At 39.8% G+C, this 27,328-nt stretch overlaps 1 protein-coding gene across 1 annotated transcript in view; it reads right to left on the bottom strand.

Moving 5' to 3' along the window:
- LOC121886995 (vesicle-fusing ATPase-like) overlaps positions 1 to 26,535 on the bottom strand; it is a 31,038-nt gene extending 4,503 nt beyond the window's left edge. The window contains exons 1-19 of the mRNA XM_042397495.1: positions 26,415 to 26,535; positions 21,912 to 21,997; positions 20,699 to 20,795; positions 19,794 to 19,833; positions 17,111 to 17,277; positions 16,474 to 16,581; positions 16,165 to 16,240; positions 15,273 to 15,428; positions 12,674 to 12,873; positions 10,670 to 10,835; positions 10,449 to 10,523; positions 9,752 to 9,939; positions 8,516 to 8,611; positions 7,088 to 7,244; positions 6,747 to 6,880; positions 6,377 to 6,443; positions 6,178 to 6,257; positions 4,173 to 4,307; positions 3,703 to 3,816 (exon numbers count right to left, since the gene is read on the bottom strand). Of these exons, the coding sequence (XP_042253429.1) occupies positions 3,703 to 3,816; positions 4,173 to 4,307; positions 6,178 to 6,257; positions 6,377 to 6,443; positions 6,747 to 6,880; positions 7,088 to 7,244; positions 8,516 to 8,611; positions 9,752 to 9,939; positions 10,449 to 10,523; positions 10,670 to 10,835; positions 12,674 to 12,873; positions 15,273 to 15,428; positions 16,165 to 16,240; positions 16,474 to 16,581; positions 17,111 to 17,277; positions 19,794 to 19,833; positions 20,699 to 20,795; positions 21,912 to 21,997; positions 26,415 to 26,426 (2,154 nt within the window). The 5' untranslated portion in view covers positions 26,427 to 26,535. The remainder of the gene's footprint in view (positions 1 to 3,702; positions 3,817 to 4,172; positions 4,308 to 6,177; positions 6,258 to 6,376; positions 6,444 to 6,746; positions 6,881 to 7,087; positions 7,245 to 8,515; positions 8,612 to 9,751; positions 9,940 to 10,448; positions 10,524 to 10,669; positions 10,836 to 12,673; positions 12,874 to 15,272; positions 15,429 to 16,164; positions 16,241 to 16,473; positions 16,582 to 17,110; positions 17,278 to 19,793; positions 19,834 to 20,698; positions 20,796 to 21,911; positions 21,998 to 26,414) is intronic.
- Positions 26,536 to 27,328: the final 793 nt, after the last annotated feature.

Here is a 27,328-nt window from a genome sequence, read left to right as displayed (position 1 = left end):
TGTTTTAGTAAACAAAACAGTATTTGGAGGCCACTGTGGGATGCAGATTGAAAGTTCTGGTCTCGGGAGCATTAAAGAAGAAGCTGCAGTGAACAAAAGATGCTTCGGATCCTGTATTTCGTCCCAGTACAGTTAGAACCGACTGTAACTGTCAGGCTCAGGTTCAAATGTCTACGTCTGACTCAAGATCCGACTGAAAAATGCCTTTTGGAAATGAATCATGTCCCGCAAGTTGAGCTTTTAAAGGAGAACTCCAGCAGTGTAGGACTTCGCTTCCATGAGGCTGGAGGATTTAAAACAGATTTAAAAACAGAATTGATCCAGCAAAAACTGACATATCCTGACTTGTTCCTGATATGGATCAAGTTCCAAAATCCAAGATCCTACACCTCCCATAATGCAACTCAACAGTATCTTTTGTTAGACACTCTTCTATCTTTTCAACGCTCATCTATTTTGTGTCTGAGATCACTCTCTGTTTGTTGCATGGTGCTCTATATTTAGCCCATTTTATGTGGTTGTGTGTGACACATCACCTGCCAGCGATGATGAAAAACGATGATGAATCATAGATGTCTGATATATAATTTAATGCTCATAATAGAATAAACGACTGAGTGTCTTTTATATGGAAAATGAGAGAACATGGGGAGTGATTTCGGTCACAGCCGCAAACTTTCCGTCTCTGATGACATCACTATGACGTCATACACTCACCGGCCACTTTATTAGGAACACCTGTGTGCTCTGATGCAACAGCTCTGCCATAAATTCTACATTTACGAAGCTTATACATTTTCAGTATTTGTTGACATCGTCAGAAAGGTGATAATTCTACTTTATCTTCATTACTGAGGACATAGTGGGTGATGGTGGTGTACTGGAATTAATTATATAAGTGTTCATAATATCTCATGTATGTTAATGGAGTGGACAAAATATTAGGAACACCATTCAATCTCATCTGGAGTTAACAAGAAGATGAGAGACAGGACTTACAGGGGTGTTGAGTCAGTTCAATGTTTGTGGACAAAAGGTGGGATCCTGTGCATTTAGGATGCAGATCATCATGTTTAAAGAGTTCTGGCCAGTTGAGAAAGGAGGTAAAGTTGTCAACAAAGGGGATGCAGCTTCCCAGGCAGTATCCCTTCAACCGTATATGGAGTTGATGAAGCCGGCTGAAAGCCAAAACAGGGAGGAGGCCGGAGATGACGCGCTGTTTACCAGAGTCCAGCACATCGTCAATGAGGCTGACAGGATCCGTTCTGAGTTTCTTACATTGTTGAAGTTTGATGTTGTTGATTCCAGCATGAATAACAACAGTGGAAGCCAGTCTACTGGTATGTTGCTACACAGGCGCCTGGGTAGCAAAACATTTGCGTTTGGGGAACCACCACATGCCAGACCATGGATGTGCCGACCACTAGAGCATTGGGGGGGGGCTGGGGCGGCCATCAGCAATGACACCCTGTCTGGACTGCCCCAAAGGCTGGGCGAACTCTCTGCACAGCGGCACCACCAGCAACAAGAGTAGAGGAGAGACGGCCATCTGGCGGGTGTCCAACTGGGGAACGTGGACAATCCACCTCGTCCAAGGCTTGGAACTTATTGCTCAGCATCTGGAGCATCTACTGCGGCCTTTGCTGTTCCTGACCAGGACTCACAGCTCCGGGAGGCAGGAAGTGGAGCACGATTGGGACTTGGGTTTAGCTCCAAGGATCGGCCACACTTCATCCTTTAAAGCCAGGAGATCAGCCGTAAGAGTCGGTTGCCACCCATGGTGAGGAGACCTTTTCTGAAGTTCCACCTTCAGCCCTCTTATGTTGTCTTTCAGCTGTGAGTCTGCACGCAGGCATTTCCCACACGCAGCCAAGATTTTAGTTGTTTAGGTTGGTCGGCTAGCTTAGCCACAGGCTAAAGACAAACAAACCTAGCCAAGCTAGTCTGACGTGGGCACTGACGGCAGCTCACTTGCAGGGAGTCCAGGACACACAATAATCCCAATAGTCTCTATTAAAGATGTGTAACTTACTGCAGTTGTTATTCTATTCAAGTTCCATAGGCAGCAGGAAATCAGGAGTAATATCCACAGGTAAGTTACTAGAGCAGCTGAAATTCCCACACTGTTCCCAGGGGTATGGTCTCTCCACATACAGACGGTGATACGTAGCCAGCCTTTCTAATCAGGACTCTGGGAGCTGAACAGTCCACATAAGTCACCTCTATGGCCACGTCCTCTCCAAAACAAACAGACCCAGAACTCCATGTTTCTCTGACACTGTTTTGTAGACAGAGGACGTTCAATGTCACCACTATGAACGGCTCTTAAAAAAAATTAAGATCGACGTCCGATGACTAAAATCCTTGATCCGGTTGAAAGATACAGTTAAAAATTACCAAGATCCACAAAGTGTATGGCAAAAACGTGTCCTAAAACTGGATAAAAAGTCAATTCAGAGTTTCTGGCGGGCAAAACAACGCTGACACATCAACACACAGTACATACAACTTGTGTTGAAAAGAAGCCAAGAATCTGCTCTGACTCGGTGGTCTATGTTTTCATTTTTGTTTCCACAGTTGGATGGGTTTAATGTACATGTGTGTTGGCCCTCTGGGATGACCGTTCTTTATGGATTTTGCTCTAAATTGTAGGTACACCAAAACCATGGAAGTGTGTGTGATTGTTCTCCTCTGAATCACAAGACGAGACTGTGACTTGGAAAGCTGCGCAGAACATGGTTTCAATACTATGAATGTATTGGATCTCAACTGTTCGGAGGATGGTTTGTGAACTAGAAATGTACTGGATCCTTCTGCTCAACAAATCATCAGCAAAGCCACACTGTTTTTCATTCCAGCTAATAGATGACAGTTTTTTGTGACGGAGACAGATTCTGTTGACTCTTGAGAATGCTGACCAGATGTCAAGGAAGAGGAGGGACAGCCTGCGAGCCTCAGACCGCACTATTATAAAAACATAATACCGAGGCTGAGCCAATTTGAAATTTGTGTTTGAGGATAAAAGGTGTGAAGTGATGCTGAATGGGTAACAATGCAATGATTGTTATTGCCCTTCCACAAATTACCTACACCAAAGTCTGCCTGAAACCACCAGTGCATTGCATTTATCATGTGAACAACCAGTAAAACCTGACGTTAGAGAGAAACAATTTTAAGAGTCTACAGCCATGCTAGCAGCTCTGTGAGGCTATACTAGCTAAATGCTAACACTAGCATGGCAACATGCCCACCGTGACAATGTTAACATGCTGATGTTTAGCAGGTTTAATGTTAACCATGTTTAACGTTTTAGTTCAGAGTGATAACACACTAATATTTGCTGAGTAATGCTAAACACAAAGAAGTGCAGTTTCACAGAAATTTGACATGACATGAAAAGTCAGCAGATCACCAAAATTATTACCATTCAGCCTGAGGGCGACATGCATGTCAGTGCCAAATTTCATGACAGACCATCTAGTTGTCATAAAATTTCCCTCAAAACCACCAACCACCAAATATCAAAATCATGGTGGCATTAGAGGGAAAGTTAGGGGATCACCAAAGTCATCAGGATTCATCCTCAGGGGACCATGCAGTGACCAAGTTATTTGAGATATTTCAGTATAAATGAAAGTGGTGGACCGACATGACGTTAGCATGGTTAAAAAGATGCAAATACAAAGGAAATATCTCTCCCACCTGCGCCGCCATTTCAATGAGCATGAGTAACTTCTTTATGCCGATCGAAAGATGCTGCCCTTTCACCACTTTAGCTATGCTGGCCCGTTCGTTGTCCTGGAAACTGCCCAGCAGCTGTGGGGAGCAAACAGCAGGGGATTAAACTAGACAAATACAATATTTAAATTGGACAATGCATACAGGAATTACACATGTAATAAAAATATCACGCTATGTTTGCAGAAACACCTTCCATTACAGCAACTGTGGCACTTGAATAAGGCCAATTATAGGTTCTGGTTAAAACTGGGAGTCATCTTAATACTTTTGCACAGAAATCTGTGATAAACTGCTTTTAAGTGTCTTATGGTTGAAGATGTGTGAGAGACAGAGAGAGAAGGTGGCATCTGGTGTATGACAAAGTGTATTAAAAGTGTGGCGGTATGCATGTGTAGGTGTATGCAGTGTGTGTCTGTTTTGGTGTGCGTTACCTCCAGGGCATCGACCAGCTGCTCGCCGCTCGAGATGTTGGGAATGTGGATGGTGGTGCTGAAAGCATCTAACATCTCCATTTCCTGGAGGACATCTTTACGACTCGTGGTGCCGATGATAAGCAGTTTACGACCCTGAAAGAGAAGCAGATATGACTTCAGATTTAAAAAGTTTATCATTCATTCATCTTCTTTACCTCTTTTCCTTTTCAGGGTCAGAGGGGTTGGATTCTCTCCCAGTTCGTTGCACACACACACACACACACACACACACGTGTCCAGCCCACATGGACTCACGACTTACAGTAAACTAGAAATACTGTTGTGGTGAAACATTTGTCATGCATGAACTTAACTTCTTACACATTACATGACATGAGTGCAAACAAAGAACAGTATCCCGAGCTCTACAAATAAAACATTACCACAAAAAACACGTTATTTATCAGAAATGAAAGAAATCTTACAACAAAGTGTAGCCTTAAATTATCTTCAGATAATGGAGAGGGTGCTTCATTATGTGGTTTGACCATTTTTACTCAACTATCCATTTGATTATGAACTGGGAAGAGAGACAGTTGCGTAGAGGAACAGAAGAGATAGTGGGGTAGACATAAAGACTCCAAAATCGTAAAATGAGAGATGAACCTGGTACACATTCAAAATTCAATACTTCACTGCCATTTTAATATAGCTGAAAGGAATTTACTTTAATTTACTACTTTAGCTCGCATGAAAAAAAAAAAAAAAAAAATCTTGAAATCTTAGGATGTGATATAACCACACTGAACACATCAAATGATCGTCGTCAAACAGTGAAAACTTTGTGCATGAAAACATACGTGTACAACATCCTATGGAGTGTTTATGAGTTAAAGAGGCGAACTGAACTGAACCTCATAGCTCAGCCTTTTTAAAACAAGGGAGGAAATTAAAATAGATGATTAGCCAAGTGAGAGGAGTCCTGTAAAATCTCATGTTGCTTTCATGTTCCTGTAGACTGGTGGTATAAATTTTAACAGGGTATGCTAACTCATGGCCTGAGGGTTTTTAAGCAGTCCACTTTCTTCATGTTTCCTGTGTTGAGCTGAAGTGTTGTCGTGCCACAGAGTGAGCACAAAGGTGAGGATGCTCTCGGTATAATGTGATACGAGGTAAATCGGAGCTTTGGGAATATTGATCGTGGATTCTCTGTGCTTATTCAAGTCACATAGAAAAATAAGGGGAGAGGACGAGAGGAAAGGAGAAGGGATGAGGAGAGGAGAGGACAACAGCACAGGAAAACAACAGAAGACAATAGAAGAGAAGACAAACATGAGCGGAGAAGAAAGGAGAGAAGCGAAAGAAATGTCGCTCCAGTAAGCTGACGAGTTGGAGAAGGACCAGGAGAAGACGACGAAGAAGGAGGAGAGGCAGAGGAGTGGCGAGTAGACAGGGGGATTATGGCTGCCGGCTGCCCCCCCATGGCGTGGGGGGTTGTGATGCTGCATGCAGATGAGGTGCCACACAGGCGGCGGTGCTGCCAGGTCCTGGCTCTCTCACAGAGCCCATTCTCCTCCATGTCCCCCTGGCCTCCCCCGGCCCCAGGCACCCCGCTGGGCCCAGCGCTTTACAACCCCAGAGGAGCACTGCAGCCAGGCATTCAACACCAGGCCCCGCGCCACTTCTCATGCACATGCAGCCATATAGTGGGCTATACTCTCATTCACAAACCCATCAACAACAGACACACACACACAAACTACAACTAAAGAAACTATGAGAAATGGGTCTCTACCACCACCATTCACTCAGAGCACAACAGGCCTGGACCAAAAAACACTCCCTAATAACCATACACTCACACACACAGTCGCTCACACATGCCAGTTGCAGCCAAAGACCTCCAACAATTCCTCACAAGATTTTGCGTTGGCATCCATAAGATCTGCTGCCCTCTTTCTGCCACCTGAGGACTAGCAACACCACAAGAGGGACAACAGAAATAAACAGAGTGTGCGTTTACCTTCGGAGGAGGTTTCTTGAGCAGGACCAGCAAAGCTTGTAGCACCAGGTTGGAGAAACGAGGGCCGATCGGGACAAAGTCTGAACATCAGGCAGAAATGAGACAGAGCATATCGAAATATTAATGAACAGGAATGAAATTGATAAAATATGATTCAACATGTTTTTAGGTAGCTTGTCTATGTAAACTGAGGTCTTACCCAACAAGCGTTCGATGTCATCCACAACCACACAGCTCAGCTGTGACTTGTAAGCGTCTTCAAATATCTATCAAACAATCAAAGATCAAGGCAAAAAAACTGTTTTAGATTAAATTTTAAATTATTATTTACTTGTTACGGAGTTAGGGATTTAAGAACAGTGTCTGTAAATATATTTTCTACCATATGAACCCCATTAACTTTGCCATCTTACATGCATCAGTACTGGAGATATAATTTCCACATGTTTACATACTTTTGGCACAAATCCCAATCTTTTCCAGATCTACAGATGATCAAATCTGTTTTTCTATATTTGAAGACTTTCTAGTTAACCTGTAAAAGATGTTTTTTTTTAAATGTTGGTTACCTTTTTGATGGCTTGACATTTAGCGATCTCGGAGTGTCCGATCATCTTGTCGGGGGAGCAGATCTTGATAAAGGGAAACTGGGAGTCTTCAGAGATCTTAGCTGCCAACGCCGTCTTCCCACTGTTGGGTGGGCCTGACGGAGAAGAACAAACACTAATTAATTGTTTGGAATAACGCTAATTATTTAGCCAAACTGTCAGTTTTCAGTCTATCACATCAGACTGTGTTCTAGCGCCTTAATGAGCTTGTCGTACACTGACTTTGGATGGTTGACCTTCATGCTGACACTGCATGACGTTACATTAGTGTGTGTGTGAGTGGATGTTAGTGTGTGTCCTACCCTCCAGTAGAACAGAGACCAGCGGCGTGCGGTCGCTGTTCTTCGTCTGCTGCACCAGCAGCTCCCCGTCTTCCAGGGCCGCCGACACCGGGTCGCCCCACCTGATTATCCCGTTCATGATGTAGCTGGCGTAATCCTCCTGGTTGGTACCAAACGCCTGGAGGAGAAAGAGGAAGAGGAAGAGAGAGAGAGAGAGGGAGAGTGAGGCTTTGTTTGAGTTTGTGATGCAAAGTGAGAAAGAGAAGATACTGTTTACTGTAAATGTGATGTTTCAATTGTTCTTCAATTGCAGGTCAACATGAATGCTTCCTGTAAATCAGTTAAAGGTGCATTACTTTAAAAAAAATGCTGTTCTTGAGATAAATCCGGTTTATATGTGAATGTCTTGCTACAGTGATCAGGGGATATATGCATGAAGCCGCTGAGCAGATTCGATTTAGGTCTTCAAATGTGTTTTAATGGTCCCTGAGACTCTTCAGACACACTAAAGTCTTGGACAAAGCGTAAATGAATTTCCTCCACCTCCCGTTTAAATCTAATTCGCTATACTTTGTCACAAGAACTAGAGAACACAATCAACTGCACTATGAATGACCTTTACAATTTGTTACTGTTTACAGTCCAATGGTTTACATTCCTGAGGTTTTTTGTGCTGCAGGCTGATGAGAGAAAGAAGGAGACCAAAATGTTTTAAACAATCTGAAATACACAACATCGTTATTGAACGGCACCCAATTTAAACAGTGTTGGTTAGTTAAGTTTCTCAGTGTGTGCAATTTAACGGTGCCGGTAAAGGATATAATAATAAAACTAAATGGGTGTGCCGGGAAGAGAGGAATGCAAGGGGCTCATACGAAGTCCTCCCCCCCCCCAAAAAAAAATCAAAGATTCGATCAAGTTCAGTATAATCGTAAATATCAGACAGACGTGACGAAAACAAACAAGACTTCACAAAAGCAGGTAATGGAAACATGACATGAGGAACAGTTTCAGTGCTGTTTCACACGTGAGAAAACAATTACTCTCTTTTAGTCTGATTGCTGCCAAAAAAACCTCTTGTGTACTGGAAGGAACTGGAAACTTTCGTGGTTAAGCTGTGGCATTATGAATAACCAAATGGAGGAAGGTAATTGGTAAAAGAATATAAAATCAGGCCACCTCTCATTGGCTAGCTCCAGTAGAGAGTCAACACCTTAACAGCAGCTTTATGTGAATTATATTGTCTATTCTTTTATGGGGTTTTTTTTAATGCATGTTGGTATTTTCAAGAAGGGTGCCTTAGATTGGTGGGAGGGTAGGAGAAAGGTATGTTTGAACTATGTGTATTAAATGTTTAATTTCATGTATTTTCATTAAACTGTATTTGGAAATAGAAACAGTAGGAGGCAGAGAAGGAGATAAAGATGATGATGATGTACAGCAACTTACTGGTTTGATGTCGTTATTCAGCGAGGCCATGAAGTCGTGCCTGCTGACCTGCAGCTTCTCCGCCGTCTCGGTGTTTACCTCGACCGTGTTGCTGGCCTACAACGTACATAAAACCACACACACACACACACGAAAACATAGTACAAATTAAGAGAGTTAAGTTTTGTTACTGGATGAACTCCGCGCCCCCTTGCTAGTGAAATCCATTAGATGATGTATTGCGAATTTCAGATTGCGCAATGTGTCAGAAGACAATGTGAGCTCTCAGAGCAGAAAGGTCAGACGGAGAGAAGGAGGGACGGAAGAATAAGTGCTTACAGGAGTGAAGAGAAACGTCACAGCCATTAGACATGTGTAAGGCCCTTGTCCGTCATATATCATCACCCTCCAATATCTGCTCTCTGTGTGTGTGTGTGTGTGTGTGTGTGTGTGTGTGTGGGTCTGTGGGGGCAGAACACTTAACAGATGAAATCTTCACCTTATCTGTGTGTCCCAATGAGTTGTGTAGATTTGAACCTGCACACCTGACAAAACACTTAAGGGCGCACACACACACACACACACACACACACACACACACACACACACACACACACAGACACAGACACAGACACAGACACAGACACAGACACAGACACAGACACAGACACACACAGACACAGACACAGACACAGACACACACAGCTGGATTCTGCACACGGTCCTTCCTCACTTGTGCTGTTAGTTAAACTGGCATTATATACACACAGTGGTGCACCGAGCCCAGCAGACGTGTGGCCTACAACTTAAACCTGGCAACATATGACTCTCTTCATATCAGTGCTTTTGAAAAAGACTTTTGTAAAAGTATCAAAAAAAGTTCCCAGAGGAAGTTAATTCAATGTAAATTTAAGGAAGAATGATACAATTTGACTTATAACAAAAAAAAAAAGCAAAATAACAACTTACAATGAGTCAATTATTCAACAATAGTTGTAATAATTGATAAATTGTGAATTGTGTGAACATTTATTATCATCACATTAACTTATTTCAGATTCTCAAATGTGTGGATTGGCCGTTTTTCTGTTTTTATATCATTGTAAATCGAATATCTTTACATTTTGAACTGCTGGTTGTGATGGATCCTTTTGACATTTTGCAGGACTGATTATTAACTGATAATTAACTCCTCTCATCTCCAGTATCTAAATACATACTATAATAATAAACTAAACATAACCTGAGGACTCTGACCTTGATATGTCTGTTCATGGCGGTGGACTGGGCAGCCCTGACCAGACCCTCCAGCTCGGCACCGCTGAAGTTCTTGGTCTCCACTGCCAGCTCCTGAATGTCCACGTCGTTGGCCAGCAGTTTGTACTGACGCATCTGTGCCGTGTGGATGTTGAGGATCTGAATACGGCCTTTTTCATCCGGTAACCCTGAAAGTAGAAATGGAAAAAATAAATGACCTAAAGCTTCAGCAAAGTTATGTTTGTTTTTTTTAATGTGTTTCATTCAAACATATTGTCATCCAGAAAAGCTGTGTTGGACAGTTAAAGTCTGTTTATTCTACACTGCTTACACACATTTCTGTTGGACTAGAGAGGAGGATTTTACACGTGTACTCTCTCTGTCCAGATTAGATTTTTGCCCCTTTGATACATTTGACCAACTCATGTAAAGTGAAGAAAATAAGAGCTGAAAATGTCCGTAATAAAACCATAATTTAATTTAATTATTAATGACCTAGATATTAAAATAACAGGTAAAATCTTTATGATGGTATGGATTTATCAGTTTCTCTATTCCCCTCCACTTTAAGGAAATGCTTTAACATTAACATTTACTTTTTTTGAAGCAATTTTTTTACAGTTTTAATCCCCGTTCCCACCCACTTAGATAAACTGTTGAGTGTGAAGCCTTATCTGTTGCCTCCTTCACTTCTTACCAATCTCCATCTTCACCTCCAGTCTTCCCGGCCTCAACAAGGCCTCATCTATCAGGTCAGGCCTGTTGGTCATACCTGAGGGAGGGATAGATGATGGACAGATAGTGGAAAGAAGAGGAAAAGGATGAATGAGAGAGATGAGATAGAGTGCAGATGTTCAGGCCTGTGGAGTTTTTCTAAGTTTAGTTGGCTCTCGCTAGTGTATGTTTATGTGTTTGCACCTATGACCAGGATGTTGTTGAGCTGCTCCACTCCGTCGATCTTGGACAGCAGCTGGTTGACCACGGTGTCGTGGACTCCTGTGCTGCCCGCCATGCTTCCACGCTGCTTACAGATCGCGTCGATCTCATCGAATATGATGATGTGAAGACCGCTGTTGGCACCAAGCTGATCAGCAGAGAGAGGAGGGGAGAAAATTAATGACAGGAATTACTAATAAGTATACTGTATATGTGTACCGTCTAGGGTATATTTTCTTTTTAAAATTTCTTTAGATTTATTATGATTGAAAACGTGTGACTGCCATTGACAGTAAAATGTGTTTCTTTGTGTGTTTCCCACACTCATTCAGGCATCAAATTAAAGGACTTTTTGATGCTTTTCATGTTCTTGTCAGGTAAAACTGAGTGTTTTGGGCTAAGGAAGGCCAAAAGACAGAAACACTGCTGCCTTTTTTCTCAGAATAAATAATTAAATTTCATATTTGTACCCTTACATGACATTTTTAGAAGATTAGTTTACCAGCTACAGTATCCTGATCTGTTGTGTGCTACTAAACCAGATTATTTAGTGTACAACACGCCATGTTTTTCATTGCCTTATGACAATATGAAACCATGATAAAATCCTTAATTTGATGAAACTAAAAATTACTCCTGTATCCACAAAAAATGTTTTCACTTTCAAAACCTTCAAAAAATACCAGGTTTGTTTGCAGGTTGGTGGGAACCCCGATGAAACTGGGAGAAGTAGTTATCGTATATATACAAGACAGAGAAACTAAACAGGAAGTGGAGGGAAATATGCCCAACAGTGTAATTGGAACCATGTTCTGGTTTTTCCCAACAGAAACTTATTTACCTTTTGAATCCTTCTACAATGACACGGTTTGATCCCTGGGTTATGAAATGTTTTCTGTACAACAAATGTAACGTCAGTTTTAAATTACAGTACAAGCTCGAGTAGAATATGGTGGGTATAAAGGATAAGGAGAGGTAGTGTCGTGCAGCACACTGAACGGGATAAACGGATCCCACCAGAAGTACCGTGACTACTAAAAGCAGTAGCTCATCAATATGTAGCGTCCTCTCAGACTCAAAGCAATTTAAAGTAATACATGAACAGAGACATGAACACAGCAGAATGATTACGACACTGCTGACGCTTTCTTGAAAATCATTATTGACCCTCGACAGAGAGACAGATGGAGAAAAAAAAAAGTGAGAGAGCAGCAGGGTGGGGGGTTATCCCTTCATCTACAGACCTGTCAGTCTCAGACGTAGCATTTAAAGCAGGTGTGGAGCTGTCCTTATTACACACTGGATATGTGTGTGTGTGTGTGTGTGTGTGTGTGTGTGTGTGTGTGTGTGTGTGTGTGTGTGTGTGAAGGGAGATCTCATACAAGGTCAAAGAGAGCCCAGCCCCTCATTAGGTGGTGAAGAGTGAGGCTCCATGCTAGTGTCTCACCATCCAAAAACAACCATCGCTGCTGGGGTTTCAATGCATAACTGCCCACCCCCTCTACACACACACACACACACACACACACACACACACACACACACACACACACACACACACACACACACACAGAAACACATCATATCCTTACCAAAGTTATTACAGCTATGTCTGGCTAAAGGGCAGATCTTTCCACTCCTGGAGAAATTAGTTCTTTTCTGTTTAGATAGATGAAATGCTTATCTGTGTTTCATGTGGATAAGTGGAGAATACAGATCCCCGTTGAGAAGAGAGTTGGTGATTTATGATGTGCAGATAATAAGCTCAGCAAAACTGTTGCACGTCTGAGTACCGTATCTGGACGATGTAAATAAAACAGGCTTGTTTATTAAAACCAGTTTTGTGTGTGTGTGTGGGGTTTTTAATTTTTGGCTGTGGTGGTTTTGGTATTTTTATTATCGTCAAGTGTTTGCAATATCTTGGCTTAGAAAACAGGAGAAACACCCTTGTCTGAGTACGTGTGTTATGTGTCCCTCTCCCCTCACCCTCTTCTGTTCGTCCTCTGCCTCTGCAAACAGCTTCCTGATGTTGGCCTCAGACTCTCCGACATACTTGTTGAGAATCTCGGGGCCGTTGACAATCTTTGGCTCCCGGGCCTTGAGCATCTTGCCAATCTGTCGTGCCATCAGGGTTTTACCGCAGCCTGGGGGTCCGTACAGCAGGATTCCCTTCACATGCTTGCAGCCTGGAGACAGACACACACACACACACACACACACGCAGAACCAGAGAGAAAACACTGAAGCTGACGAGAAACTCACATATACAGAAAAAGCTTCTACTAATCATCTTCAGCTCATAACTCTGTTTGGTAGAGACTGAATAGAGGATTTTGTTTCAAAAATGTTATTTAAGTAGCAGGAACTCTCCCTCTCAAGTATTCCCAGCTCACATTTAAGCCACTAAATGATCCCTTTTCCTTAATTTATTGGTTTAATATTGGCAATAGTTATGTAATTATGAGTACGACGTGGCACAGTGGTGACCCATGCAGTTAAATCAGCTGAGCTTTAACTCAGGATTCTGTTGCTTTGACTAAGTATATGTATTCATGATAAAAATGTATTCTTGTAAATGTTAGCATGCAGGTCTTTATGTGATGTTAATCTGATGAAGTTATGTTTGTGGTGATAATAGACAGTTATTGCTTGAGGAGCTTTCAGTGTCCAGACTTTATTGTTTTGACTGGGAATTTTTATTGCAAAATGTGGCGACAGAAGACGAAGAAGAAATATAATCTACACTAGAGCTGCAACGTTTAGTCCTTTAATCGTCACTTGATCGACAGAAAATGAATCAGCAACTATTTGGATACTTGAGCGATTGTTTTATTAATTTCTTCAGCAAATATGGCAAAAATTTGCTTCTCAAATTGATGATTTAATACTTTTCTTTGTCATTCATTATATTAGACTGAATATCTTTGCATTTTGGACTGTTGGTCAGATAAAATAAGATATTTAAAGACTTCACCTTTGACTCTAACTCACTATTTTCTGACATCTTATACACAGATGATTGATCAAGAGAATAATCAGCAGTTTAATTGATAATGACAACAGTTAGTGCTGTTGTCCACGTGCACAGAAAAGTCAACTGAATGGATAACGCCTGGCTTCTAATCTGATTTCCTTTGTTTTTAAGATCAAGTGTGGACTGTGAGTTTACAGTGCGCGTCTTCTAATGGCCTTTTGCACCTGCTTAATGACATTTAGCCCAGACTAATTGAGAGGCCCCCAGATAACCATCTGAGTTGCCATTTGGGCCTGCTGAAGGAAAAGCAGACAGGTTGACAGGTGGAGGGGGAGGGGGGGTTGGAGGGAAGAAGGGACGACTTCTCTAGCAAGGCGGGGGGAAAAAGTTATGTGGTTGTGTTGAAGCTGTGAGGAGAGAAAGCACTGAAGCCTCTGTCTTCTGTCTGTCTGCTTCACCTCTCCGGGAGCAAAGGGGAGACAGGGTGAAACCTTCAAACTTCTGCTCAAACACACACCGATGCACACGCGCACAAAATGTGTGACGTACACATGCGCACGGCTTCTCTGTCAGCACCTGCGCTCCCTGCCTCCCCCACCCCCCACCGCCTGCCAATTACAGCTTTACCTGTAGCTGGATGCTCTATCAGGACACGCCATCTCATTACAGCAGCCAGCTGGCCACAGCCAAAGGCCGACTCCTGCAACACAACCACCCAGCTAAAAAAGGTCATCTCACACACTGCCGGACGCTGCCACAGGCCCCAGAGCACTGTGGGTACGGAGGGTGTGTGAATGTAGATTTGAACAATGTGTGTATTCTAAACATTTGCCGAGCTCAGAGGTCCTTACAACAGGTTTTCACAAGACTCCTCGGGTCTGTGAGCTAGGATTAGGACTGATGTGATTGTGTGCACATGTGTGTGGGAAGAAAGGGTTATGTGTATGAGTCACAAAGATGGCTTAGATTAAGCTGCTGTCCTTTGCAGAGTGAATCATCATTGTAGCCCGACAGCTGTCAAAGATCTATAAATGAGGGTGTGCGGGGATCATTCGCCAGGGATTTTAGTCATGATTGAGGCACCAGTGAAGGCCCTGCCTGCTAATCATTGATTATAGCTCTCCAAGTTTTGTTTGCCATAATGTTGATTTAAGGATTGAACACAAGCTGAATATAACAAATGAAAAACGTGATTGTCTTTGGCAGATTTTCCTAATCTAATCTGTCTAACGTGATGAATGCTTAAAGGGAAGTTCCCGTTTCTGAGAGATTCTCAGGACATAATCTGTGTTTTCTTCTAACTGCAGTCTAATGTATTCATGTTATTCACATTTAGCATGCTGATGAAGAGCTCCGTGCAAACGCTTTCATATTTTGTCCTTCAAATTTTTAAAGGAATGGTTGTACACAGCAGGTTTTTAAATACACAGCGAGACTTTCAGAAAGTCATTGATGGTGAGCGAGAGATTGTAGTGACTGGTTCAGAGAATCTTTGGAAACGTCCTCGCATCTGACTTGCAGCTAAACAGTATAAAAAGTGGAAGCACAAACAAATGAATAAGTGATGGCAGGATAGAGACAAAGAGAGAGAGGAGGGGGGGGGGGACTCACCCATCTGTTCGACGATGTCTGTAGGGAAGACGCGGGAGGCAAAGGCTCTACGGAAGATGTCAGAAAACTCCTTGTCGAGGCCGCCGATACCCATCTTCTCAAAGTTCCAGTCTGGGCTGATGATAGACTGGCGAGACCCTCGGGTCTTAGCTTTCCCTGGAGAGGAATCATGAAAACAGAAGCTAAATACATTGAAAGCATTGTGTTTTTTAATGAATTTGAAAACCTGATTATTAAAGAGAACTTCCTATCTGCTGTCACACACACATCTGTGCTGTTTTCCCCTGTTTTCTTCAGTTATGGGAGACGAGTGAAGGAGTCGTGAATGCATGCTATGAAGTAAATATGGTGGACTGAACAGGCATCGATCCCAAAAAGTAGTTTTGAACTTTTCAGTCTTCTACATTAAGCAAGTTCAATAGTTTAACTTTGTTTCAGACTGTTCAATAAATTATCACAATATTCATATGAGTAGAATATATTATATTTAATTCTTGCATATATATGTATATATTCAAAAAATAAACTGTATGTCAGGTGGCCATTGGTGCCTTATTGATGTACCACACCAGCAAAATAGGAAAGGAAGCCGAGCTAAATGTGTGCAGTCTGCCCCCTTGTGGTTTTACAGAGAACTGTCATCGAGCCAATGAATTTAAAAATTCAATTTTCTTGTTTCAAGTGTTTCAAGTGTTTCAAGTGTCAGGTTGTAGTGCTGTTAGCAGCTCACTGTCCTTTGGATTCCTGGATTTAACAGTCTCTGAGTACCATCATCTAGTCGGCTTTAGTGGTTGAACATTAGACAACCACAGAAAGATTCAGCTTAAATTACTACTTGAGAAGAAGTGCTCTTGTTTTAGTACCAAGTACCAGGTGTGTTGCTGACACTCACCAACCAGGGTCATGGATGAGGTCTCTGACTTCTCAAATATCACCTGACTGTTTGCCAGCAACAAACCGATCTCAATCTGAGGAAAGACAAACAAAAGAGATGATGATCAGTTCAGGACGCAGTACGATCAGCAGGTGGAAATCCCAGTTATAGATTATGCACAACAACATCTAACGGTAACATTTTAATTATTGGGGCTTTAAATAAATTGTGTTCACTACAATGAATGACTCCCAAGCTATATAAAAGTCTCTGCGGTAGAGAAGTGTGTGAACATTATGGGACAGTGACAGATAATTCTGTGGATACCTTTGGTTTCTTGCCGGAGGCGTGTTCTCCCTTTAGGATGCTGGGGTCCATGGCCTCAATATCTTTTATCAGCAAGCCGAAGAGCTTATCACAGAAACTAAACACCAGCTGGGAACAAAACACACACACAGGGAGCAAAACGTTATTTATGAGATAAGAACAGGCAAAATTTTTGTTTCTGAATCATAGATGAATGAATGAATGCAACAAGTAAGCTGAGCTCAAAATATGCTTTTATCTGTTTGTGTTTTTACTGTGAACATTTTCTCCTACAACCTCATAAACTACTGAGCTCAAACTACTCCTTCAGTCTTTCCCAGTTGTAGTACCTGTGTAGGTGGACTGTGGCTTTAAAGATCCTGTATATTCACATGAAAAACACATGATAATAATTTGATAATACCTTCCATCTCTTATTTATTATTTACTTTCTTTTCTCTCCGCAGCCAAGTGTTATAGGTATTAGGGGGGGGATACATCTTGTGTTTTTAATGTAGTCTATGTTACTTGTATGTGTGCTTTCACTCTCTTTTGTGTCTCTGTGCCCTGACCTAAAAAGAAATAAAAAGCTTAGTCACAAAACTTATACATGAATAACACTCTTCTTCTGTTATTAACCCCTTAAAGCCCCAAGCACCTGCTGGGCGATAGTGAAAGGCTGGTTGTTGAAGTGCTGGATGAACTCGATGGCCATCTTGTCCGAGTCGTAAGGATTGCTGTCCACGTTCTTCTTCTGCAGGAAATCTACCTCCACTGTCATGCTGCTTACACACTGTCTGGACTTGTCAAACGTGTAGATGGACACTACAGGGGGGAGAAGAGACAACAGACGGTGAGGTTTGTAGTTTGGATGACAGCATCTCTCACTGGTCTCGGTTATTTCTGACAGGAAACCTAGCAACACATAAACTGACCAAATCACACAGTGTTTCCTCTACGTCCTCATGAGAATATGACTTTGTTTCTCCCTTTTTACTGCTGTTAAATTGAAATTAAAGCTGCATTAGTTAATATTTTGGCCACTTGGAGGCAAGTGAGACAAGCTGAAAATATAAAATCTGACATATTGTCACTTTATAAAGTTGTTACAACAAACAGTTTCTAATTAAGACATCCGGCAAACACGAAACAACACCACGATTCATTTGGAGTTGTGTTTCTGACGAATTCCAAGTCCGATATTTTAGCTTTGAACTAACTCCTGGGAAAATATCTGCCTCTATAGTCTTTTTTTCTGTCTTCTATTTGGTGCTGGACACTCTGTGAACAGTCAATCTGAGGTTTATCACTCATCATTCCTTCCACAGCAGGCAGCTGTGGAAGGAAACAAAGTCAAATGAGAGCAGAGTTTGCGGAAAATCAAAACAATGAGGTGAAAGACGGTAAAAAGTAAGTGCAGCTTTAAATTTGAATATGGGTTTACGTATACACAAGTGTGTGGTATCATCCAATTCACTTTTTCCCAATAACTTACTTCCACATTCACATCATTTTCAGCTTAATTAGCTGTAATTTAACTGTTCTGCAGCATTTAAATTAACATTTTCCACACAGATACTGCACACAGCTCTCATATCTACCCCTGACATCTATGGTGTTATTATGTTCAATTAAGCACCAACTGAACAGCAGGATCTAACCTCATTAGTACATGTGAAACGCTTATCAAATCAATAAATGCCTTTTTAGAAAGCTGTTATAATCAAACAGTAATTCCTTTATCCTTTATTGTGCAACACAGCAGGCAGCTCCTGCATTAGATATGATCTGTGATTCCTTTTTGGTTTTTTATTCAAATCATCTGCACATCTTAAACTGCAGGTAATGTGTCATCATGAAAATGAGATTTACTGTAAGTAGCTCACGGCTGCTGCTGCCTGGTAATTAGGAAAATTATACCTGAAACACTGCTAAAATTATTCTATTCATTATGTAAATTAAAATTATTGAAATATTTCCACATGTTTAAACTGAAAGAGAGAGAGAGAGATTATTCCTTTGATCAAATAATAGAAAGAGACTTTGCTTTGCTGGGTTTTTTTCGAGGCGATGTCGAGATAGATTAAGGTATTTTTTCACTCAGAGGATTATATTTTCATTCCTCTTTTCTACTCCTGATACGCAGACAGAACCATAATGGAGTCCATCATTTCGGGGCATCGTTTTGGCCTGAGGGAGCCCAGCGAAATATTTCATCAAAGAACAGGCCTTCTCTTTCTCTGGATGATGTCCAGCCTCTCAGACAGATGTGCAGTGATACCACCCGCCTATATTGTTGTACTGTCTCTCTCTGCAACTGACTAAATCATGTTCCCTCCACCCCTCATGACACCTAAATAATAACTAAACCCCCCAAACACCATGTATAATTAGTAATCTGCAGGATGTGGGCATCTGAAGTCAGATGATGTTTTTTTTCTGGCGGAGAGAGAGACTGCGGCGTGAATCCTTCAAAGTCTGAAGGTTCGATGTTAGAGGCTCTTATTCTTTCCACTGTGGCGATGTCTCTCTGACTCAGAAGGCGTTCGGTCATAAGAGACATAAAAGACAGTCGAGCACAATTAATGGAAGTCGTGACAAAAGGCTGAAAGGACGTCCCAGAACAATCAGAGTCTGTGCAGCCTGTGTGGGTAACCAACAGCAACCATAAAGCAACATAAATTCACTTTTCCATTGTCATTTTGTCATGTACAGTAAATAACTGCTGAACGTTATACTATTGAAAAATCACTGTGAGGGATTGTTTTAGTGTTATAAATAATAAATGCATCAAAACTCAGCTGCATGTTAAAGCATCATGTTCTCAAAATCTTATCTGCCATTGTGACATGTTACTCTGATCCATTTATTTTCCAAAGACGTGTTTTACTGCCATCTAGCTCTCGATGGATGTATATTTCAGAGCCAGAACCTGATTTTTCTCCTTTATATAATTTTTTTAAATACAGTTTGTAATACTGCTGACAGTTACAGCCTAGCAAAGCCTAAGATGTTCGACGGTACATCACGACTATTTTCCATGCTGAATGCTGAATGCTACATTATGACAGGAATATCTATAGGAATACTTTATTACCATTAGTTAAAGTTTTACTATATATACTATAGAGCCCTAATAAAGCTGCAATAAAGCTCTAGATAAATAAAGCTCTAGATAAATAAACCAACTGTAAGCTACCTGCCCAGCACCAAACGGCAGACATAGGAGCACATCTAGCAGTTAAAACATCAGATGTTGCGTTTTATTATTGTTCTGTTGCCCCAAAGTAGCCAGAAAAGTAGATTTTAAATGTTTAGAAAAGTTTAAACTTCAAGCTCACCTTCAACTTCTTGTCCGATTGATAGGCCTGCCCATTTTCTCTGTAAGGAAAAGGAGCAGATGATGGATTTAGTTCCATGTTTTATCATTTCTTGTGTATTAGGATTGCAGTAGTATTGGAGCATCAATGGGGGAAAAAGGCAACAGGTTGACGTTTATCCATCAATAAGGCGATTTACATTTTCCAGAAGCTATCAGACAAAGCACAGCTACACCTCTAATTAACATCACTACACGTTTCACAGAGACATCAGTGCAACGTTCCTCTGCAACGTGGTCTTATTTCACAACATTTCTGTGGGTTGAAATGCTTAACTCAGATCCAGATTTTTAAACATCTTTAATGCTTTTATACACGACTTGGTTATGAATTCTTGTGGTAAAATAAGACCGTCTCGAGGAGGTTACAGTAGTACCTGTGTGCCGTTGTGGCTGCCAAGTTTACAGACAGGAGGAAGAGCAGGCAGAGACAGGCAAGGCAAAAGAGGAAAAAGCAGTAACAGACAGATTGAGACAGACAAAGAGGTTCATGCAAAGAGCCCACAAACAACCACGCAACACAGCTCAGAAGTTGTCAGAATACTGCGTCACATTTTACAGTCAAGGTTAAAAAGAACAGCATGTTTGCAGGAAAAACAGATGATTGTGTACACAACAGTTAGCTGCCTTTAGCACCACACAGGTTATTTAACAGTTAAATAAATGTATTACAAAGACAGTAGTGGTATCTCATTTTATAGAAAAGAGAGAATTGAAGAATAACTGGTCAATATATACAAAAACAAACATTTTCATTCATTTTGTCTTGTAAAATATTCTCGATGACATCTGTAGGAAACAGTTTAACAAACAGCTGCCATCAGGTGACACAGTAATTATTTGCTCTGTTTAAACATTGAAGCCTACCTGTGGCAGACTGAAGGCGATGGTCCCACAGTTAACACTGGGATGCCTCTTCAAGCTGAACACATACTTGTGGGTTGAATTGCGAACAGTCACGTATCTGCGTTGAGATGATGAATTAGGAGAAAGAGGAAAGGATTCAGTGTAGATAACAGAAACATGTGTCTCGACTCAGATGTAAATACTCTTCTTCTTTTACCGGAGCAACTACAAGGTTAAATACTCAAGCGGATTTCTTCATCACATCCAACCTCTGAGACATTTGTATTTTTGTTAGCAATGCCTCTAAAATTTCCCGTGAAATAACTCCCACAATTCAGGTTATGATAACTGTTATGATAAAGTGTTTCTGTCTTTTTTTGAGAGTTTTGAGAAACAAGAAACCAGCAAGTCTGTTTTTTAGCCTCAGCAGTTCATAAGGTTATCATGTATAGTTCAAAAAATTGTTATAAAATCAATAGATGGATCTACAAGGGATGACATATCAAAGTGACAAGACTTATTTCCAACACGGTCTCATGATTTTAAAACATAGATACACAAAATGAGGCACAAAATGAAACAATAAGATGTTAAAAACCAGAATTACTTCAGTTTGGTTACGTGAAATTTATGTCTTGGCTTTGGCCTGTTACAGTAACTCAAGGTCCAGATTTTTTGGGAGATTTCAACCACGTCTGTGATGTGAAAGTTCAGAAAAAAGCTAGTAAGTAGACACTTTGTCAAACTGTCAACCATTAGTATAAACTAAATCCTACAAAAATATCTAAATCAAATCTTCCAAATACAAAAAAACCCCTAATTGATTGTTCAAATACAATGTCATGATAACCAGTATATCCACCAGTATAAAGAGGGGGCTTGTGGCTACATTATTTACAAGTATAAAGTTAAATCTGGCTCGCTGTAGCTCACTGGACAGAAAACAGAGTCATCAGTCAACACATTATAGGTTTCCATTATTTGGATACCATCACAAGCACCCAAAACAACATGCACTAAAGTAAATACTTTTGTATGCTACATGAAAACACACAAATGTGCAGATAATGGATCAACTGACAAAGCAGAGAACCGACCCTGCAAATGGTTCTGTAAGAAAATCCTCATGGTTCTGCAAAGAGTTTTGGTTAAAAGCAAACCTATGATTACTAACAGTGAAGGTCAGAGAGATGCTGAAGAAAAAAAACAAGAAACATGCTGAAATCTCACTCACTGTTCAAACTGTTGCTCCTTCTCGTTGATGACGGCACAGTTGGTCAACGACAGTTCATCTGTTGGGCATCGCGCCACCTGCATAATCTGTAAACAGGAAGATAAGAAATAAAATAAAAAAACGGTGACTCCAGTGATGAAGGAAAACATACAGACAGTAAGCACGTAAGCTGAGCCAAGTCCTAAAATCTTTTCCTTTCGGCTTACAGGCGATGTTATGATTCACAGTTTATGGTAAAAGAGGCTAAAAAAAATAAAGGTATCGCAATTTTTAATGCACATTGCACAACGTAGCAGTGTCACTATAGTACGCTGAAGAGAAAGCTTTATGTATATGTATTCTGTATAATAATTTACATAGTTCTCCATAGAGAGAAAGGCAGATTCTGTAGGTCAGCAGACTGTAGGTCTCCCCACCAGCACAGAAATAACTCCCAGAAAAACCACCATTACATGCATGTTGCTATGGCGATCTCTTTACACTGATTCAACCTCGCTAGACCCTTTAGTGCAGCTCTCCGATAGTGTCCACCAGGAAACTCCCAGCAAGGTCTGATGCTCCTTAAACTCTTAATCTATTCTTTGTTTAAATGAAAAGTGTAAACTCAGCTTCCTCTGTCTGTAATGATCATTAATATATAGTCTGTATGAGGTAATATAACAACTACACATGTTAACCTCCATTATAGTTCGCTTTAAGAGATAAATGTGAATTAAGTATTGTAAGTAAAACACACATAAAGAGCTGTATTGCACAGATTCTTAGTGTAATACAACTATACAATGTGATGGATTACAATGATGGTTAATAATGTAGGACAAAGGGATCGGTAGAGACACCATTATGTGCTGCATACAGTGGACTTATTGACTTATTATTGACTTTTTCGTTCTGTTTAGCCTTAATGACTTATAAATATAGTCGCTTCATGTTTATTGCAGGTGGGTTTTAGGCTCATAATTAGTTTCAGCAAGATTCTATTTTTTGACTTTATTAACTCAGTCAGTTATTCATGCTGCACAGCCAAACACTGTTCAACCCTGCATAACTTTATTTTAATTTCTATTGTGGATCTCAGCGTTTCCAATTATACCAAATATAGGCTAATCAAACTGAATTTGAGAGAAATGTTAATAAAGTGTGTGTTTCTATTTGATGGATTGGTGCAGCCATGAAAATAAAAAATACATAAATACATAAATAAAACAAAATGCTACCTAAGTGGAAAATAATAGAAGTGGAAAATTGGATGTTGATGACCTCTGCATCTTCCCAGACACTCTGTGACATAAGCTTTACATTGACCAACACTGAGCTACTTAACAAACAGCAGCAAATCCTCACAGGACTGTTGCAATATTGTTCAACAACAGTCAGACTAACAGTGTTAACTACTGGCCGAGTGAATCGGAATCTCCACGGCTGTGGTGAAACAAGCGACATCATGATCCACTGTGATGAAACTAAAGACAAAGTTAAGTCTAGCTTCAATTTGGCCTCAACAATACAATGTAGACCAAATAAAAGGACTATAAAGCTGCAACGATTAGTCAATTAATTGATTAGTTGATCAACAGAAAATTTATCGCCTATTTTGGTAATCAATTCAGTGTTTTGAGTCATTTTTTAAGAAAAAAAATGCCCAAATTCTCTTGTTCCAGCTTCTTAAATGTGAATATTTTCTGGTTTCTTTGGTCTTGTATGACAGTAAACTGAATATCTTTGGGTTGTGGACTGTTGGTTGGAACACAACAAGACATTTCAAGTTGCGTCTTGAGCTTTGGGAAAACAGTGATCTATATTTTTCACTATATTCTGGAATAAACCAGTTTAAGAAGCCATAGCTGTCCGACCTGCTCTCTAATTACAAATAATTAAGAATTAAGTGGTGTTAACCTTCCAAAAAGCAGAACTCTCGCACACATGTGAGATGGGAGACTGACAGGTAGTCACTCATATGTATTACGGGCAGTTTGGCTGTCATGCAAGATGGGCGACGTGGTACAAATACAAATTGGTAAAAAAAAATCAATTTATAATTCCAATGTAGCCTTCACCAGTGTTACAATATAACTTCTCATACTCAGAGGATTACATTTAAAATCAACCAATAGAGACATATTACAGAATACTAAACATACAAACAATTCAATGGGAACACTTGCTAGCATAGAGACTTAGCAAAGAGTCAACCCAGTCAGTTAAAATGATAATAATGAATCCTTTCTAAGAAAAAAGGGGGAAAAATCAACCTGTTCTTATTCCAATTAGCTAATTAGATTTCAGCAAACCAATAGAGGATTGATTTCTGACCTACATCTCAAAAACATCAACCTTAGCCTATTTCAAACATTTCAAAATCTAGGCTAACGATGGTCCTGGTGTCCTTATAACATCAGACTGTTGCTTTTCACAGTAAACAGATCGCTGATGTGCTAAGGCTGTATCTCTCAAGAGATCATTTTTAGAGTCAGCTGATACACATAGTGTTTCCTGTTGTAGGAATGCGGATTAACAAACAGGAAGACACAACTTGCCATCTCTATGTAGCAGACTATGATGCACCCATTGGTGGTGATGGATGGATTGATATTTTAGAAATAAACAATCCAATTACAATAAATTGACTTTTTTGTTGATTTGATTTGTTTGTTGTCTTTTATATTCTGGTCCTGTGAGAAATTATATTTAATTTCACCCTTATTTTATATAGTTTGACTGACAAACAAACATAAACTTTAAACCAAAAAACATGACAAATTAGATATGCCTTTGAACTAAAGCCTAAGAGCAATAGAAAGTCTTTTCTATGCACCAGACATTGAGTAAAGGACATTCTTTGCATTGTTCCCATATAATCAGCTCTAATGTAAAGTGTATATAAAGTACAGAAAGGTCTCAGCATTTAAGAGGCCATATGATCCACATAACTCGCTCAATGTAATGTCCTGCAACAACCTTTCTTGGTAACTTACTGATACTTAACATGAGTAATTATACGCATTGTACAGTTTCCAGTTTATGAGGATTACCTTGCTAAAATGTAGTCTAATACAGCAGCCCTGCAATAACTCCTACCTTTATTAAGGTTATAATGCACAGTTATTGCTGAAATTGTTTTACAGAGGTGTTAACTGAACTTTATGGTAACATTATAATGTACGGAAGTTCATTCTTGACCTTGGAAACAGTAATTTGACAAAAGAAATATTAACTAAAGGTTCACTTACTACCATCATCTGAGTGCACAAGTATTCCTGAATTTTGTCAGACTCACCAAGACAGTTTAAACAAAAACTTAATATTATAACAACAGCTGAAAAAACTGAATTATTTGGCTATTTTGATAATTAATTAAGTAATTTTTTACAGGAAAATGACAAGAATTAACTGGTTCTTGCCTTCCAAGTGTGATTGTATGCTGGATATCTCCTTATATGCAACTGAATATTAATGGTTTTTGGACAGTCACACTTAAAAAAGCAGTTTAAAGACGTCACCTTGAGCTGTGGAACTTCGCGATGGACATAATGATCTCTGATCGATAATGAAAATTATCTTTAGTTTAGTCATAAGACACTTTGTTGTCATTGTATGCAATAAAACCAAATTTTGTGTGGCAGAAAAAGGCAGCAGTAAGAAGAATGCTAAGGGAATTAATAAAAATAATACAGTAAAATAAATGTTAAAAAAGGACATAGCACAATCTAATTAATTTAGATTAAAATATACATAAATACTTTAAATATGCGTTGCACATTCCTAGTTAATTAGTTGCAACCATAATAACCCTCCATGAAGCCAGGATTTACTGCTGACTGTTGTATTAGACTGTATTACTTTCACTTTTTACTAGGTGTACCTTATAATCTGGCAACTGTTTGTTTTATTTATGTGCAAACAGCTGCCGTAAAGAAAGCATTATAAATGCAAAAACACTGACACACACACATAGAAAGACACTTTGTTTACACTGTAGCTTCTTAAAAATGGCCACTAGTGAAAAGAATGAATGGTACATTTAAAATCTATCTAGTTTATATGACTGCTCTTCTTGTTCCCTTTAACCCGTTTAATGCTGCTACACTTCCTTCATTCCACTTCAAGACTTTAGCCACCACTGGTTTAGCTTTTAAAAGCTCAAAGTTAAATTTAGCTTACAGTACAATAACAGTACTGACGACACACTTTAGCTAGTTTAGCTGTGCAGTGGCTAAAACAACCTCACTTTAACACATATTTAACTACATCTGGATCAACAGTTGTGAAGTTAAAACATGCTAACAACAGTCCTAGTGGTCATAAGATCCTCCATTCGTCTTCCGGGCTGCCTACGAAGTTTTGAATGACAAGTGTTTCTGCCACACAGGCTAACTTAGTGCTGCGCTGGCTCTCTTGAAGTCTACAAAAAAAAGCCTCTAGTCCCTAAAGTACACGTTAGGTTTAGTATTCTGCGTTGTTTACATGTGTTTAAGTTGTAATATTCGCTTCAGATACACTCACCCGAGCGGTCATCTTTAAGTTTTGTGTTGTTTTTTTGTTTTTTGTATATATTTTTTTTTTTAGTTCCCGTTCAAGTGCAATTCAGCATTAACGCTCCGTTGACAGACCAACTGAAAAAATAAAAAAATGTAGAGAGTGACGTGGAGGACGTTGGTGACGTCATCACGCACATCAACGCGTAACAGGGAGTGCGACGGTGAAACATAAAGTAAACGTAAAAGCAAATCATTGTTTTTAAAGAAATGGGTTGATAATGACACACTACTTGTCTGTCAGTTGTTTAACAAGGAGGGCCATATGTTTACTTATAATTACTAATTATCGGAATATAACAGTCCTGTACTCAGTAGAGAACTTTTTGACCTTAATTTTTTTTTTAAACAAAAAATTATTTCTTTTAATATTATTTATTTATTTAGCTGATGAAATGCCTATCAAGAAAATGTATGTTATTAATCTTATTTCTTTATTAGCAAAATTACACACCAGCAAATTTGCATAAAAGAAACCCAACCTTACTGTCTCCATGTCCTACTTAAAAAGTTTGTAACAGATGCGATTTTTGTAAAGATGAAGACACAATAACATGTTTATTGTGTCTTCATCATCATCTCCATCTACATAATAGCATTCTGGTAGATAATGTTGCATAATATAATGGGTTAAAAGCCAAAACAGTTATTATGTACTATAAAAAATAACCAGAAAATACAACTTACATAAAAATTTATCAGTTCTATGTGTTAAATTTCACATCCATAATTCTAAGTTTAAATCCCTCCCATCTTTTGAATTATTTAATATTAAATTAGAAAATTACATTTAGTCTTTCAAGCTTAATTGTGTACATATAATTCATCAATTTCATTAACTATTTAAAGATTTAAGTAGGCTAACTAAACTTTTTTTTTTTC

Source organism: Thunnus maccoyii, chromosome 20 (genome assembly GCF_910596095.1).
Source record: "Thunnus maccoyii chromosome 20, fThuMac1.1, whole genome shotgun sequence".
NCBI classification, from domain to species: Eukaryota; Metazoa; Chordata; class Actinopteri; order Scombriformes; family Scombridae; genus Thunnus; species Thunnus maccoyii.
The sequence above is the reverse complement of the archived record's forward strand: the minus strand, read 5'-3'. Positions and strand labels throughout refer to the sequence as shown.